Raw genomic sequence first — 16217 nt, 5'->3', positions numbered from 1 at the left:
TGTATTTATTGTCACGTGTTAAATGAAAAGTAACATTAGTGAACTTAGGAACGACTGAAATTAGCAAAATAAATGGATCTTCAATAGGAGAAAGGAATGTTGTAATAAGGAATATTTTCATGGATTTTTGATCAGAATGGTAAAATTTAATTTCATGTCAAGTATCAGCAGCTTTTTTTTTTTTTACATTTTTGTTTATTACATTAACCTTGTTGAATTTGCACAGAACTGTTCACTAATTTCTAAAGTGATTTTTAAATCATTTTTGAATGTGATGTATTCACTGTACTCGTCATACATATTATATTCAATTAACCAGGATGAATTATAGCATAACTGCACTTTAACATCAAAGGAATATTGCAGTGGATTGAGATGAAACTTGACACACACGTAGAGCAGGTGAGCCAGAGCAGGGCTATATACATGACCATTAACGATCAGTTAGTTTCACCTGTGTTTTTGTTACCAGCTGCAAAAAGTTTAGCTGGTTTTGTTTTAACCAACCACACACACACACACACACACGCTTCTGCAACCACATGCAAGTTTGGTATTGATTAACTACACCAAATAACCATTGAGAGATGAATAACGTTAATCTTTTAATTACAATGCAATATTTGCCAGGGAAACCCTGCATCCATCCATGTGGATGTACGTACCATCCACCCACAGACTGTTGCAGACCTATAGCGCCCACCGTGGTGCAGCAGCTTAAACTAGCAGGACAATAAATGTTGTTTGATGGGAAAAACTGCTCAGGTCAAAGCACTGAGCATGTTCACACATCCCAACCCCACGGAGCATTGACAGGATGCACCGCAGCAAGTGGGAATGTCAGAATGTTTTGGAGCAAAACAGGAAAAAAATATTAGGCAGATGGTTTGGGTTCAGTTGATCAGGGCACATCTGTGATAACATATTTATATCATACAAAACAGAAATCTTTTGAAGATGGATAGTCTAAAAACTCACAGATAATGCAGCTGTTGTGGTCCCATAACAAGGGGTCTCGTCTTGCTCTTATCTGGTAAAGGCTGAACCTATCTGTCCTGGGTGCGACTGTGCACAGCTGGTACTGCTTACTCTGATCATAGTCACAGCCATCAGGTTAGTGGTGTTGCTTGAGTGTTCTTAGAGTGGATGTAAGATGGTGCTGATCACCCACACAGTTTACTCCAAAGATGATTCGTCTCTGAAGCATGCAATGAACCTTATTTTAGCTCTCGCACATATGAACCCCAATTTTGTGACATTTGCTTTGGTTTAGTCTTCAGAGACCACAAAGAATTCAGCATCACAAAGAAAATAAAGGTAAACAATAGTGACGAAGTCTATAACTGGTCACACTTTACTGTTACTCTGAATCAGCTTACAAACACCAAAGCCTCATTTTCAGGTGACCAGTTAGGTTTTCAAAGTGCTCCACCAACACAGTCCAGTCAGAGTCAGTCCTGTCGCCCTGCATGCAGATCAACAGTTGTCTGGTTACAGAAAGGATTTCACTGTGTGAGACCTATGACCATAATCTGTGTGGATGACTTCTCAGGTGAAATATTGCAACAGACAGGAAACAAAGTGTCATCTGAATAATTCCAGATGTTTCTTGAAAACTGTCAGAGTTATAGGAAAGTGCTTCTCAGCAATTATATCCAATTTATTTGAATTATACTCCTCTCCTATGGTGACCAGTGTGCAGGAGACAGAGCCATTTCGTTTCATACAGTCCAGAACAAAATGCAAACACAAAGCAAAGGCCTTCTTTGCTGCAGGTGCAGATGGTCATGACACAGGATGAAGCACAGAGTCTACATAGATTTTTGTACAAATGTCTTCTGATGCATTCAGCATATCGTCCTGAAAGAAATCCAACTGGTAGCGTTATTGGGGCGATTACATTTTCTCTCAGACTGACAACATCCAAACGTTAAGAATGACAAAGGCAAAATTAAAAATGTTTTCACTGCACTACATTGTTTATTGTGGCTACACACATGGTTACTGTGAGAGTCAACGTCCTGTCTAGATAAGAAGCATTGTAACTGGGCTTTGATAGCTGTCATCGTGGCAGCTCATCAACAGGAATGGAAGCAAAGATTACTAATGGCTCATAATAACACCGCCCTAATCACGCTTACCGACCACGTTTCCTTCTTAATTATTCTTGATGGTTAGAGAGTCTGAAGAGACACACGAAGAGGAGAAACTGTCACCATGGACTCATCAGTCCTGCACTGTGTTGTCAGTAGAACTACTCTGAGCAGCCCTCTGCTGTTTCTTTTTGTAGCTGGGCCAGCGACATACTGGACAGCAGTGTCTGCCCGCTGCCAACCATACCACAATGCACTGCTGGTGGAAGGCGTGGCCACAGGGGAGACCCATCAGTACCTCCTCGCTCACAAAGGTCTCCAGACAAACCACACATTCTGAACATTGAAGCATGTCACAGGGCCACATTGACCAATCACAGTGTTGATGGTTAGAAACACAGTCAGATACGACGCAGTTATCCTTCACCGCCCTGTCAGCTGACAGCGAGCTTCCATTCCTGGATGATACAGCAGCACACGCACACTGACGGCCGCCGCTGGCATCCACGTCGCTGCACGCAGGAAGCTGTGAGTTGAAGTTCACACTACATAGTGATCTCTTGTGGCTGCTGCTACCATGTGGAGGTTCCTTCCTCTCTTTGTCTGAATGTTGACTACGTGTTTCTTTATCCGCCTTTTCACAAGAGGCCTCCAACCTGGACTGACCAACTGCTCTGAGCCTCCAGGTCGGCAGTGTTTTGATGTAATCCATGTTTACTAATGGACGAAGCCAAAGATCAGGAAAAGCCAAATGCTCAAATAAGAAGTTAGGATCATCTTCCCACTCTGAGTGGTCAGATGGAAACTGCTGTAGTGATGCAATTGGATGGAGAAGGTAGGAAGTGTACCAGTCCCACAGACTGGCCAGCCACTCCAGGTTTGTACGGCTGTCTTCTTGGCTCCTGGTACCACAGCGCCGTTTCTTCTCAAAGTAGTCCACTAGCAGGCCATGGGCTAGATAGGTAGACAGGAAGAGAGCTGGGTGGGATGAGTAGAAGGTCCAATCAGCTCTCACTAGGCTGGCTAGTGTAGTGGTGTCAGCATAACGAAGCAGCTTCAAACTGTAGCCATACAGAATGTCCAGATAGGGCAGCTGAAGGAGAGCCTGGAGAGAGTGAGCAGGCAGTGATTAGTAGACAATTATTAACAATTTTACTCAGTAAAAACAGAACATACAGTCTGTGGCTACTTTGTTACATACTGTCAGAACAGTTTGGATTCTCTCTGATATGAATGCAGTAAAGTGCTACGCACAGCCCTGGTTAATGTGGAGTAACTGCACTATACTTGATACACTGCCATGAAGGCTAACGATGGCAAATGTTCCGTGATGTCCTGGTGGATGTAGACATTCGAACAAAACTGGGCATCGTGCAGGCCTGCAGGCCACATCCAGTCCTTTGGTTGGAATGACAGGTAAAGGTACGGTTCATCCACCAACATTCTCCAGGAAACTCCCACAGTGGATGGCTGTTTTTTGTGATTTTGTGGAAAATCGTAATTTTGTCGCTTTTAATTTGAATGTCCCTCCTATTTTTTAAATTTATGCAAGTAATATGTGTGCAAACTTAACTGCAAATGCACTGGAACAGATGTTTTAGAGATTTAAGTTGGCTAACCATTAAAAGATGTCGCCTCATTTTTAGAAACAAACAGGTCCCTCTGATGGTTTCATCAGTGAGTGAAAACTCACGTCATCATTGTGCCCCTGAAGTGCATTTAGTCCAGATACAGCACATTATATTGTAGTACAATAATCCAAACATTTATAAATCTATTTATAAAAAAGAAAATCAGAAAAGAAAGTTTATAAACATATTAGTGTTTCCATTTTAGTAGTTCCACTAAAATGGAAACACTAATATGTTTATAAACTGTTACCATGAAGTATGAAATAAGAGCCATCCTCCTGCGGACACGAAGCACGCTCCCTGTGCCATCCAAATATTCATTTCAATCAGTATTACAATGGATTTTCAGTATTTTAGTATTAATGACTTTTAATAAATGTTTAATAAATCACAGAAGATTTGCCTTAATTTTAGATGACTGCTAAAAATCACTTTTTTAAAATTATGTTAATAAATCGTTATCGTTTAGTCTTTTTTTCTTTACTGCAGCAAATGAAAGGTACAGTTTGAAAGTAAAATGCTTAACACAAGAAAAAAGTCAGGTGTGAGGACTGAGTAGTGCAGATGATTCCCTACCAGAACTGGCAGCCAGGAAACCAGCAGTATGGAGTTGTAGGTCCCAAGTGTTCGGATCAGAACTACAAATCGTTTCACTGTTGCTCCCTGTCCATTAGAGTGAAAGCATGTTCACAATTCATATCAGAATTTCAGAACAGCACTACATGACCTGGAAGCTAGAAGACCAAAGGCAATGCAACAAAACCCAAACACAGGAGGATTGAAAAGAAAGTTACATCAGGTTTGGAGATGTTTGTGTAAGACCTAAAGAGAGCTGTTCAATCAGGATATCTTATAGTGATGTACAGGTCTGTAACAGGACTAAAGATGCACCAGACAAGTGGCCAGGAATCGGCCAATCAGCATCACGTATAACCGACTACAAGCTGGTCCTTTGCATGCACAACATGGACAACATGCATGCATACTACCAGCTAAAATACTCCAGGTAAAGACAGGCACATTGCAGTTTTTCAGTTAATTCCCTGTGCATCTCAGTAGTACTAGAAAACTTTATTTTTATTTGTTTCAATGAGAGAAGAACTGTAACTTAATGCAATTTGGGGAAAAATGTAAATCTGAATAATTTCTTTTATTATGAAAATAAAATTGTGGATTGAAGGAAAGTTGATTGTGTATGCTGTCTGAAATCATTTGTAGGAAGAAAATCAGACTTGACAATAATAATAACAATAATATTGGCAGGAAGAAGAAAATTACAACTGATGCTTTTCTGGGAGAAACTTCCCGTTCCAGTCTATTAAGCAGCACAGACAGCATGTGTAGTTAGGCTGTGCTTGCCTATAAATGCAATGTAACTGTATCTAGAAGTATCAAAGCTGTCAGATAAATGTAGTGCACTAACAAGTAAACTTCGAGTCGAGTAGAACATAGTAAATATAAAGTTACGGTAAAAAACCAAAGTAGAGAGTAGATGCTTTTTGTCCCCTTTCACCTCTACACCTAAGGAAAACTGAAACAGTGACCTGTGTAATGAAGAGGTCCATCCAGGCCAGCAAGTTGATGAGGACCAAACTGAAGACAAACAGATCGTTGACCTCTGGTTGGACCGAACGCAGGAAAGTATCCATGGCAGCGAGGGACAGGAACTCCCCGGTGCTTTGGGGACGGTTGTAGGACAGACAGGGAACGAAACACAGACTGCAGTTTAATTTCTTTATATAAAAAAACGTGTTTTTAAAAAAATCAGACATTTTCATTAACAGTCATCACCTGTTGCCATAGTGATATATGCCCTCAGGCATCTTAAGGATGTAGGCGGGGCTGCGTGTCACACCAATCTCTGATAGGCTGCTATAGTTACCCCAACGACGCACATCCACAAAGATGAACTCAATCCTGCCAGTGAACTTAACAGACAGCGAGGAAAAAAAGGCCGGCGGCTGGGACAGGCGGGCAAACAGAAACATTTTCAGTGGATGAGCTGGGTCAGAACGCCACTCCTCCACGAGCTGCTCAGAATGATGCAGGGTTTTGATTCGATGAGCCACATGTGAGGTCATCCAGCGGAAGATCTGTTCAGTTTCAACCCGACTCCCTTTGTACTCTTTAAGCATGACTTTGCCCTTTGATGCGGAAGTCTGGGGAACCGACATGATCAGGGTGGAGCGCTGCCAGCCACGCTTGATGCATGACCTAGCAGACAGAAGACATAGCCAACAGTAATCCACAGCACATAGCATGTAAAGAGAGCATGACAGCATGTCAAATCTACATGCAGTTTCATCTGTCCCACTGGAACCGCTCAGGTTTATAGCCCCATATAAAGCCACTACTGCTCCACGACATACCAGGGCTATTATACAGTACGTCGTAGTTTGATAAAGGCAGTTGTGCTGCTGTGTGACAGAGGGTGTGTGTCTGAACATCCAGTCCCTGTAGTCAGAGTGGGTTTGCCAACAGCACATGTCACACATCACAAAACTGCTTCTAACAGTCTGTCCCAAGCGTGTTTACAAAGCAAATGCAAAGACCATGACAGCAACATTTCATCTCTGAGTGGTTCTTCTGACAGCAAAGAACTTCAGCTTGTTTTAGTTTAGCTGTCCAATCAGACCCTGTCTTACAAACTAGGAAACACTGATCATGTCCTGGTTTGTGCAAAAAAAGGATAAAGTGGCTTTGAGAGGTCAATAAAACTAAAACAGCTTTTCATGTCAGGTGGTTCCACATCAAAATAAATCCTCCTGGTGACCAAGCTGGTGGCACAGTGAATCTTTGCTGTTGGATAACATCTCCAACTGAAGGTGAGCAAACACTGCTGATTTCACGGTGTTGCTACGTCTGCTGGGAGGAAACCAGTTTCCCAGCATACAATCATTCCGAATCCATCTGTGCCAATGAGCACAACTACTCTGCGACATGTCCTCCTGCAGTACAGGACTCACGCCAACTGGTTGTCAACATGTGAACAGCTGATTGTATTCCACAGTTGCTGAGCACCTGCTGCAGTCAAACCGCCGTCCTGTGGAGGAATTTCTGTTTCAGATGTGTGAGGTTCTGCCTGGACTCTGAAAGTTAGTAGTTTATATGAATAATTATATCAATTTGTATTTGTTTAACGTGAATTTTTGTAAACCTGCATCAACAGAGTAACAGTTTTTATTTATTTTAGGTAATCGTATTATCTCAAACAGATAAAAAAACACTGTCTCAGCCTCCTGGTACATACACCTGAGGCATCACTTTCTACATCCATTGTTGCCTCGTTCTCAAGTTATCGCATTCACAACACTTTCAGAAAACCTGACCTGAGTGCCCTGAGGCAACTGTTGTTGTTATGACGTGGTAAATGGTAAATGGACTGATTCTTATATAGCGCTTTTATACTCTCCCGGAGGACTCAAAGCACTCTATACAACATGCCACATTCACCCATTCACACAAGCACTGTTCTAAGTTTCTTAGTGCTTCCTAACTACCATTCACACACACTGATACTCCGATGGATGCATCCGAGAGCAATTTGGGGTTAGTATCTTGCCCAAGGATACTTGACATGCAGACTGGAGGAGCCAGGAGCCACTAACCGATCAGTAGATGACCTGCTCTACCTCCTGAGCTACAGCCACCCCACCACGTGGCACATTATATGAATAAAAATGAATGAAACTAAACTGACCTCTGACCTTGAGGTTGAGGTCACTGAAATTCAAACTCATCTGTGATTTTCAACACCCTGTCTTATCGCCATATTGTCACTATTGTGGCATGGTAGTTGCTTTGAAGATGGTCACTGACTGCAAGTGGTCCCAAACTTGGTCACAGACCTGGTCCCGGACCTGGTCACAGACCTGGTCCTAGACTTGGTCCCCATCTTCAAAGCAACCACTTCAAAGACTGCAGGATCACTGCACAGGGTCGCGGTGCAGCCTTCCACCATGTTTTTTCCTAGTGTGACTGTCAGATTGTGTAATTGTTGTTCAACTTCAGTAGTGTCTCTTTCGGTGGAGTAACAGCGTATCACCTGTAGTCATTGGAGCAGTTGAAGGTTCCAGTTCTGATACCAAACTGGGACACCTTCTGTACCATCTTCCCCCAGTTGGACTGACTGAGCAGAGCTTCCCGGTCCTGAGCAATGACCTGCCGTTACACACAGAGACATGATAAGGTCACATTGGTAGTGCAAAGGTTGTCATGGACATAAAACTGCTGGACAATCAGCTTTTAATATGATTTGCAGATTAAACCCACTTTATTACAAAGGCTTCCATGTTCCAGTGAGACTGTCACTGTGGGTGAGCCAACGTCGTGCACGCTTCTTTTGCTTCGGCTCTTTTGTCTTTTTGCACCAGCTTTGTTGTGACAGTGCAGCCATTTTCCATGCATTTATTTTGATTTATGCCACAGCTGCCCTAAATTCCCAGTATGGGTAATTACTAAAATAGTTTACACCAGCAAGCACAAGTTCAGTTCTATAATTACAATATTTTTAATGCTAAAATATTATTATTGTTATTGCTAAAATTTCAAACTTCCTGTTTTACAAAAAAAGCAGCAGAAAAATAGTAAACCACATTATTTTTGATTAACATGCCAAATAATACTTGTTTACTTGAACTTCCTAAAGAAATTAATTTTAGTGCAGGGATGTGAACGTTTACAGAGCAGTGGAGCGTGCATGCAGCTTTACTTTGGATGTACAAACTTTTATTCAGTTTGTTAGCTGACTAATATACACACACTCAGACTGACTGCAAATATATATTTTTGCTTTGAAACAAGTTTTTGCCAGATTTTGAAAACATTTTGTGGCGGGGGCGTGGTCTCTGGCGCCGCTGCAGTGGAGGGGTGGTGCAGCGGGCTCGAGGGGCAGCTGCTGCTACTCTGTAATCATATTTTGTATTACCTAATATTTTGATTCATTTCATTTTTCATTCTGATAGACCTATTGAGTAAATATTAAATACATTTGATTATTTTCAAATTAATACATTTCCTGGGTCATTATTTTGAGACAACTGGACAACAGGTGAAAAACTGGAGCCTAGATGTGGAGGATTGCCCACAGAGGCGGAGATCAGAGTTATTGAAATAATTGTTGACTAATCGAATAATGAAAGAAAAATTGGCAGATTAGTCGACTACCAAAATAATCTCCAGCTGCTGCTTGTTTGTGGATCTCTCCTTTCAATCCTGTCTTCAGTAACTCAACACTATTCTTCATTAGGGTGACCGACTTGTCCATTGAAGAACATTTCTTTGCCTGCAGAAAGTCTTGGGTTGCTTTTGCAGTACACTTTGGGTTATGAAGCTCTGAACTGACACAGTGACTTTTAGCTGTCAAACAGATGTGCTCATATTAGACTAAAGAATAATTATGGTATGCTATGTGGAAGTCATGGTCACCTCAGTAACTGCAAGGCTCCCAGGTCCTGAGGCAGCAAAAGAAGATTTCTTTGATGTTTCCCACTTGTGAGTAACTATAACTAGACCCAACTATACCCTGAGTCTTTCCATAGCTGGATCAATATTAGAACAGGTCACCCAGATCAGACTACTTGGTGTCACCATAAATCACCACCTTTCATGGTCTCAGCATAAAGACTCTGTTATTAAGAACATGGGGCAGGGCGTCGCTGTGGCTAGGAAATGATCTTTCTACATCACTTCTTCAGTCATGAAACATGTTATTAATGCGCTAGTATTATTGTTCAATCATCTGGTCAGCAGCTTATGAGACAGAGCTCAACAGACTTCAGTTAGTCCAGAATAAGGCGACCACATTAGTGTTAAGATGTTCATGTTCATGACCAGCATCGATCAAATGCATAATAAACTTTTGTGGCTTCCAGTACAAGCTAAATTACACTATGGCTTACTTTTACTTCCAGATAAAATACACAATTATGCTACACGACTGCAATGTAGTAACTCCTCGAGCCAAAAGTCAGTTTTGAAAAACTCTGTTATATTCAGAGCATCTTTAAAGTGGAATAAACAGCCTTACATAATGAGAGAACTAGCTGCTATTGCTAGTTTAAAACAATTAAAAGCCTATTCACAGTTTTTAATTATTGCAAACATTGTAAGAGGCCAATGTTGTGACCTGATTTTGATTCTGTATTGTGCCTCAGTGTTATTGATATTTACATGCTTACATTTTTACAATTGTGAAGCCTCACTGTGGATGTAAGAGCTAAATTATGAGGATATTTTTGCATCTACTTTATTGTGTAATGTTTTATTAGCTTATACTTGATGGCTCGGGCCCCTGGAAGACTAGCAACCACTACTGTGGAAGCTAATGGGGTTCCTTATATATAAATAGATAAATGAACCCTTTCTAATAGGCAGCAACAGTTAATTCTTTACTAATGCATTTCCTCCTTAGCTTTACGTTAATACCCCTGAAAGCTCCAGACCGACAAACTACCCATATGTTTGCTTTAATAGAGGTGGTCACACTTTCTAAAGATTAATTCATCAAATGCATTTGAGTAGCAACACCTGGCTGCTGCTGCTTGTAAGTTTCTTTTTTTCCCAACCAAGTTAGACATGAGATTAAGAACATAACGGGATGGATGGACACTTAATCATACACCACTAACAGGTTTTAACAGAGAATGTGCTTTTACCTGAACTAACCAGATCCCATCTTTAGTGTCCTCTACTAATTCATAGAAGTGCACCTCTCCACTGAAGTGTGTGGTGCTGGAGCCGTCGGCCTCTGTCTGCTCCTTCTGCTTCTTTATGGCAGAGTACAGCTCCCCCTGTGTCAGCTCTCCTGTGACAGAACAAACAAAGTGTAGCAGGTTTTAAAGAGCACTGATACTTGAAATCCATGCAGCAGTGGTCTAAGTACATGCAAAGACTACATACACACATACTGTGCAAAGTTCTTGAACCACCTCATGTTTGTTTTTGTTTTACATCCAAGGCCAGGACAGTTAAAGTGGTCTTGAGTACAGACATTTTTCACTCTTCAGTCCAGTTTTTGTACGTAACCATTTTCAAAGGAAGTTGGGTTTTTTCTCCTATTTTGTTAAGCCACGTAACGCTGACCTACGAATCATTCAAACATAAATAAGGAACCTAAATCAAAGGATGAACCGGTGTTGTGCCAATCATATAACGAAATGAACAGTATCTATAAATTTCTCCCTCTCATATTATTTAAAAAACAAAAAACAAACCCTAATTCTTCATCCTGCGTCTTTATTCTTCAAGCTTTGTCAGAAGAGGAGCTTGTCCTGTGCAGTATCTTTGCTGTTCCTAGGACTGTGCTCATGATCTCTCATGTCATTCCTGGGATCTGCTGGAGCCACCTGCCCAGGTATGGAGGACACTGCCTGAGTGCTCTGATTACCACGGAGGTCACTGTTGCATTCAGCTTCCACGTCTTTCTTGTATTGACGCCAGAGGCTTCAAACCGGTATATTATTCCAGCAGGGCATCTGACAGCCGGCAGGTGTTGATTGGTTGGATCTTGTTCTTGTGATGTCATCCATGTACAGGAGGTGGCAACGTGTGCCGTTCACTTGAGCCTGGTCTATAGTGTTGTTTGCAACATCCCACTGATTTCCTGATGATGCCACTTCATCAGCCATTGCTATTAAGTGCAGGATTTACAAAGGAGATGACCTGCACTGCTGTTCTGCATTACTGGCTACAGAAACCAACTACAGAGCAACTGTTATCCACCTCCTGTACATGGATGACATCGAGCTGTATGCTAGGAGTGAATGAGAGATCAGCTCACTGATCCACTAAGATCAATAACAGCAATAACATTGGCCTGTCATTCGGACTCCTAATAATCGTGTACATTTTTAAGCATTCCACTGCTGCCACTGTGATGGTTACTAGAGCCTGTTCAGGGAGGCTGCTGTGGTCTAAGCATTGTTATGTGTTGCATCCTTGTCCCATATGCCCTTCCAGTATTGGTCTGTCTCCAGCCTTGGTGGAGCTGTCCTCATATTGTTCCCCTAACACTGAGCACACCTTGGATGGTTCAATGCAGAAAAGCTGGTTTATTCTCCTGGACTCTATATCTCTGGTATACTGGACCTCTTCAGGAGGTTAGCAGTTTCCAAAGCCTCAGACATGGGCACACTTTTCTTCATCACACTTTTCTCCAGTTCCAATAGTTGGCTACCTGACATCCTGGCTTCCCCTTGTCATAGACAAGGTACAGCACAAACGCTATCTCCAGCTGCTATACAAATGACTCCTTCCAGATGTTGGAACGCTGAGCTACTGTTGTGAAGAGTGCAGTCCAAGGAACAGCAAAGATACACACACTGGAGGCCACCAACGCAGTGTGTGTAAGTGGCTGACAAAGAAATCCTGCCAATGACTGATTGAATTTTATAAAGCTGGAAAATCAAAATCTATCCAAGGGACTGTATCAGCAGTGTTCAAACTAAGACCTGAAAAATGAAGGATTCAGTTGAAACCAGGTAGCAAAACAAAAATTACAGCCACAACTTCCAGAAAAATTGTTTAGGATGCAAAGAAAACTCCACAAATAACTTCAGCTGGCAAACAGGCAGGGCTTGAAGAAAAAACGTCATTTGGGTAGTTTCTGTTATTATGATTTTAAAAGAGCAAACACATCAAATTGTTACCAAATGTCAGGAACCACCTATCCAGTCCACACCGGCAAAGAAATTCAACTATAGCTACAGGCATGGAAAGTCATCACAACAACTGAAATCAATCAATTAGAAAACAATCCTGCCCCTTAGTGCAAACTAATATTAGCTGCTTCAGTCCCAATTGATGGCCTATCAGAACGTGTTTCAATACCAAGATGTCCAAGAAACATCTATGCCAGGTCAGATCAATGCGCTCTCGCAGGACATTCACAACCTTATTGGTGGAAAACATAATAACAGATTTGGTTACAGAAACATTTCAAAACTAATTAATTTCTCATTATTACACATAATTCATGATCATCTACGGTTTGATTCTTCGCACGTGTGGATGAGTTACGACGGACAATAGCACCTTTACAAATATATTTACTTAGAAAACTGGTGACATGTTCGATACTTCTTCACACACACACACACACACACACTTCCATCACTTCCATGCATTGTGAGGTGTTTCAGTGTCTTCACATCACTGGCATTCATCTCCTCCTGCGGGCAGCTTATTATCCCAGCAGGGTATCTGATGGCTGATAGGGAATATGTACTGATGAGCTGAATCTTATGCCTTTCAGCACCTGTCCCATCTGCTTGACGTATTTGACTATGGTTGACCTTTGTGTATCTTCTTCATGGTTCTCATTGGCCCATGGGATACTCAGGCCCTGGTAGCGGTCCTCTATGCTATTCTGCCTTCGTGCAACTCCATCTCTTTAGTCTGGATCACTTTCCCTCTCTTTGCAAACATTTGGCCACACTTATCCAGTTTGAATGACATCCCAGTATCCTTGCTGTAGATCCTGGTGAGGCTGACCGGTGAGTCAATATCTCGCTCACTCCTGGCTTACACATCGATGCTATCTATGTAGTGGAGGTGTCTGATGGTCACTCAGCAGCTGAATCTGTATCCGTGTCCCTGAGCTGACTGAATGGTTGAGGCTTATGCAGAACAGGAGTGGGGACAATGCATCGCATTGGTATATTTCACAGCTGATGGTAATTTGTGGGGTTGTCTTGGAGTTGGCCTTCGGTGTTGTCTTCCACAGTCCCCCTGACTTCCTCATGAATGTTTTTAGCACATTATTACCCTTGTTTAATGCCAGGCTCTCGAGTATCCATGTGTGGGGCATTAAATTCTTGTAGTCAATCCAGAAAGTGCTCAGGCTGGTTGACCCTGTCTTAAGAGCCCCTGTTTATCAACCCTGAGCTGATGCTTTGGCCTGTGGTGCCATTTACAATGTCTTTCAGAGCTGTTTTAATGTATTGACTCGTCTGCCTACCCAGCTTGGTTGTTACAGTGCCTGAGAAAAGCTTCCATGTTGTGGAGAAGCAATCGGTCAGTAGTTTGATGGTGCCGTACCCTTGTGAGGACCCTTCGCGGTGAGCCCTGCCCTTTCTATCAGAACCTGACCGTTCGCTTCTTTGCTAACAGTTTCAAAGTCCTGAACTTGAGAAACACACACACACAAATAGAAAATAACTACAAAGCAGACATTTTTGGAGATTCAACTGAGAAACTTTTATGCTTTCAGATTTTAGTCGTGCTCAGATAAATAAGACAGCAGCTCGTGCACATGAACCTACTAATGATGAATACTGTGTGTGTGATGCCTTTGGCTTTACCTGATTTCTCTACCAGCTCGCTCACATCCTTCTTCTCAACCAGCCCGGAGTATCCCAGCCCTCGACATTCCAGGATGGTCTTTAACTTCTTGTAACTGAGAGTAACTGGATCGACAAGCTGCGTAGCGAACATACCAGTCTCATACCAAACTACTGCCTCAAAAATCCTCGCCAACGTAAACAACACTATGAAATATAAGAGCAAGAAGAACAGTTTCAACCACATCTTACGGCTGAGCGAAAGCGCAAAGAGAAGGTCTGTGAGAGGCTGTGATCAGCAGACAGGCTTACATAGACTTCCCACACATCTACAGCAGACACTGCCACACAAACGTCTCTAACTACAGCTGGGAAGATCTCCCCTCACTTGTTTCTCCAACTGTTTACCGTGCTAACGGTGACAGCTTAGTACTTAGCTTAGCATCGCAGGTAGGCCTCTGATGTAACAAAACTAAGGGTCTTTAGCTCTTCGTCGCCACTGCAGCAGCTTCCACTGACAGTCAGCCCCGTATGAGCCTGGTTACTAACACGGTCCTTCACATTCTCTGTGTTAGAAATCGCCAATAATCACGGCTGTGATCGTTATTGTTTCTGTCTCCGATCAGCTGGTGTACACGGAGAAGATGGCGTCATATCCTGTTCCACTTGACGCTTGTAGTACCCCCCTTCTCCACACACACACACACACACACACACACACACACACACACACACACACACACACACACACACACACACACACAGAGTAATGAAATTGTCAAAGTGTAAATAAACAAAAGTTAAATCAAATATTTTAACCAGAGAAATGTGCATTTCCTGCGAAAATGCTGTGTGAATGCTGTAAGGCTGAAGCTGTCTGCTGAAAATAGCTGAAGAAGCTGAAGTCAGTATTTGAAAAGTAGTTGAACTTGTAATCGTTTTGCTCAAGCATAACAACTTAGCACAAATGTAATAACTTGGCAGAAATGGTACAACACAGCAGAAGTATTGTAATTCAGCAGAAATGTTAATAATTAGCACAAACATACCAACTTGGAAGAAGTGGTGTAACAGTATGACTTAATGTACAGTAGTATAATATTATAACTTAGTAGAAATGTAACATAGTAGCAGAAATAGTATAATTTAGTAGAGAAGTAATAACTTAAGCAGAAAGATTGGAAAAGCAAAAAGCTTCCTCAGAACTATTTGTTTTTCAGCTGTGAAGAATTGGCAGAAACATTAGAAAAGCAAGAAGGAACAGCCAGCAGGTACACAAGGCAAAAATGACATGCCTAACAATGTTCACAAATATGGACACACACACAGAAACGCAGTGACACATAACCCACATCCAGAAAGCAATGTTTACAAACATGGATGCAAACATAAACACAGACATGCAAACATACACAGACAGGGGCACACACAGACACACACACACACACACACACACACACACACACACACACACACACACACACACAAAACTGAAAATATTAAGTTTTTTTCATTTGAGATTCTTGAGTTTTGACATTTAAAATACATAATTCCACCTTCCAGTGATTTAAAGAATATGAGCTATTAATATTCATTCAGATGTGTTCTAGCTCTAAATTTTCTTTTGCCATTAGACAGTTTTTCTTATGTACGTTTTCAAGCTGTTCAGCTCGTTTTAAAGTTCTTCTGTGTGAATTTCAGTTCTGTGCTTTGGCTGTCAGGTGAAAGTTTCGCTGTATTTCAGCCCATTTAACATGTTTTTCACCAAAGATTTCAGCAATTATAAAAATTCAACTCAAACTATTCAGCTATTAGCATTCACACTGCATTTTCTACAGGAAATACATTTTATATACCAGTTACTGTTGTTCATATGTTAACAGAAAAAGTTCAAATTGTATTAAAAATAATAGCATCAATATGTTACTGGACTACACTCACTGGACTTGTGGAAATATTTTGAGAACCATAAGAGACTCTTACAAATGTTTGAACGAAAAAAATCTTTAATATAGCTGGAGACTCATGTAGAAATATGAATGAGTTTATAGAGTTGATTTCTGTCACGGTGTGTTGTGACAGGCAGGTAGTAGGACCCAAACACTCTTACGTGGAATGAAGCTTGAATCGGCAGCTTTTATTGCTGGAAACTCAAGTGGACTCAAGAAACTAAAAACTAAGAAACAAGAACTAGGAAAACAAATCAGGAACTA

General features: G+C 41.6%; 1 protein-coding gene across 1 annotated transcript; it reads right to left on the bottom strand.

Annotated features, from left to right (window-relative positions):
* Positions 1 to 592: 592 nt before the first annotated feature.
* Positions 593 to 14657, bottom strand: rnf103 (ring finger protein 103). Its single transcript, XM_063498558.1, has 7 exons — positions 14026 to 14657; positions 10381 to 10529; positions 7770 to 7885; positions 5516 to 5938; positions 5269 to 5401; positions 4301 to 4387; positions 593 to 3198 (listed from the first exon to the last, which is right to left on the bottom strand). Exons 1-7 carry the CDS (start codon positions 14249 to 14251, stop codon positions 2227 to 2229), a joined length of 2106 nt encoding a protein of 701 aa, XP_063354628.1. The 5' UTR covers positions 14252 to 14657; the 3' UTR covers positions 593 to 2226.
* Between the last annotated feature and the right edge of the window lie 1560 nt (positions 14658 to 16217).

This window comes from Pelmatolapia mariae, linkage group LG2, assembly GCF_036321145.2.
Source record: "Pelmatolapia mariae isolate MD_Pm_ZW linkage group LG2, Pm_UMD_F_2, whole genome shotgun sequence".
Lineage (NCBI taxonomy): Eukaryota > Metazoa > Chordata > Actinopteri > Cichliformes > Cichlidae > Pelmatolapia > Pelmatolapia mariae.
This window is presented reverse-complemented; position numbering and strand designations above follow the sequence as displayed.

Excerpts from the sequence above, each read along its gene's own strand:
- rnf103 (XM_063498558.1), bottom strand. The coding sequence starts at position 14,251 with ATGTGGTTGAAACTGTTCTTCTTGCTCTTATATTTCATAGTGTTGTTT. Across the intron at positions 10,530-14,025 it reads CGAGCTGGTAGAGAAATCAG|GAGAGCTGACACAGGGGGAG; the intron begins GTAAAGCCAAAG and ends GTTCTGTCACAG. Across the intron at positions 5,402-5,515 it reads ATATATCACTATGGCAACAG|CACCGGGGAGTTCCTGTCCC; the intron begins GTGATGACTGTT and ends CCGTCCCCAAAG.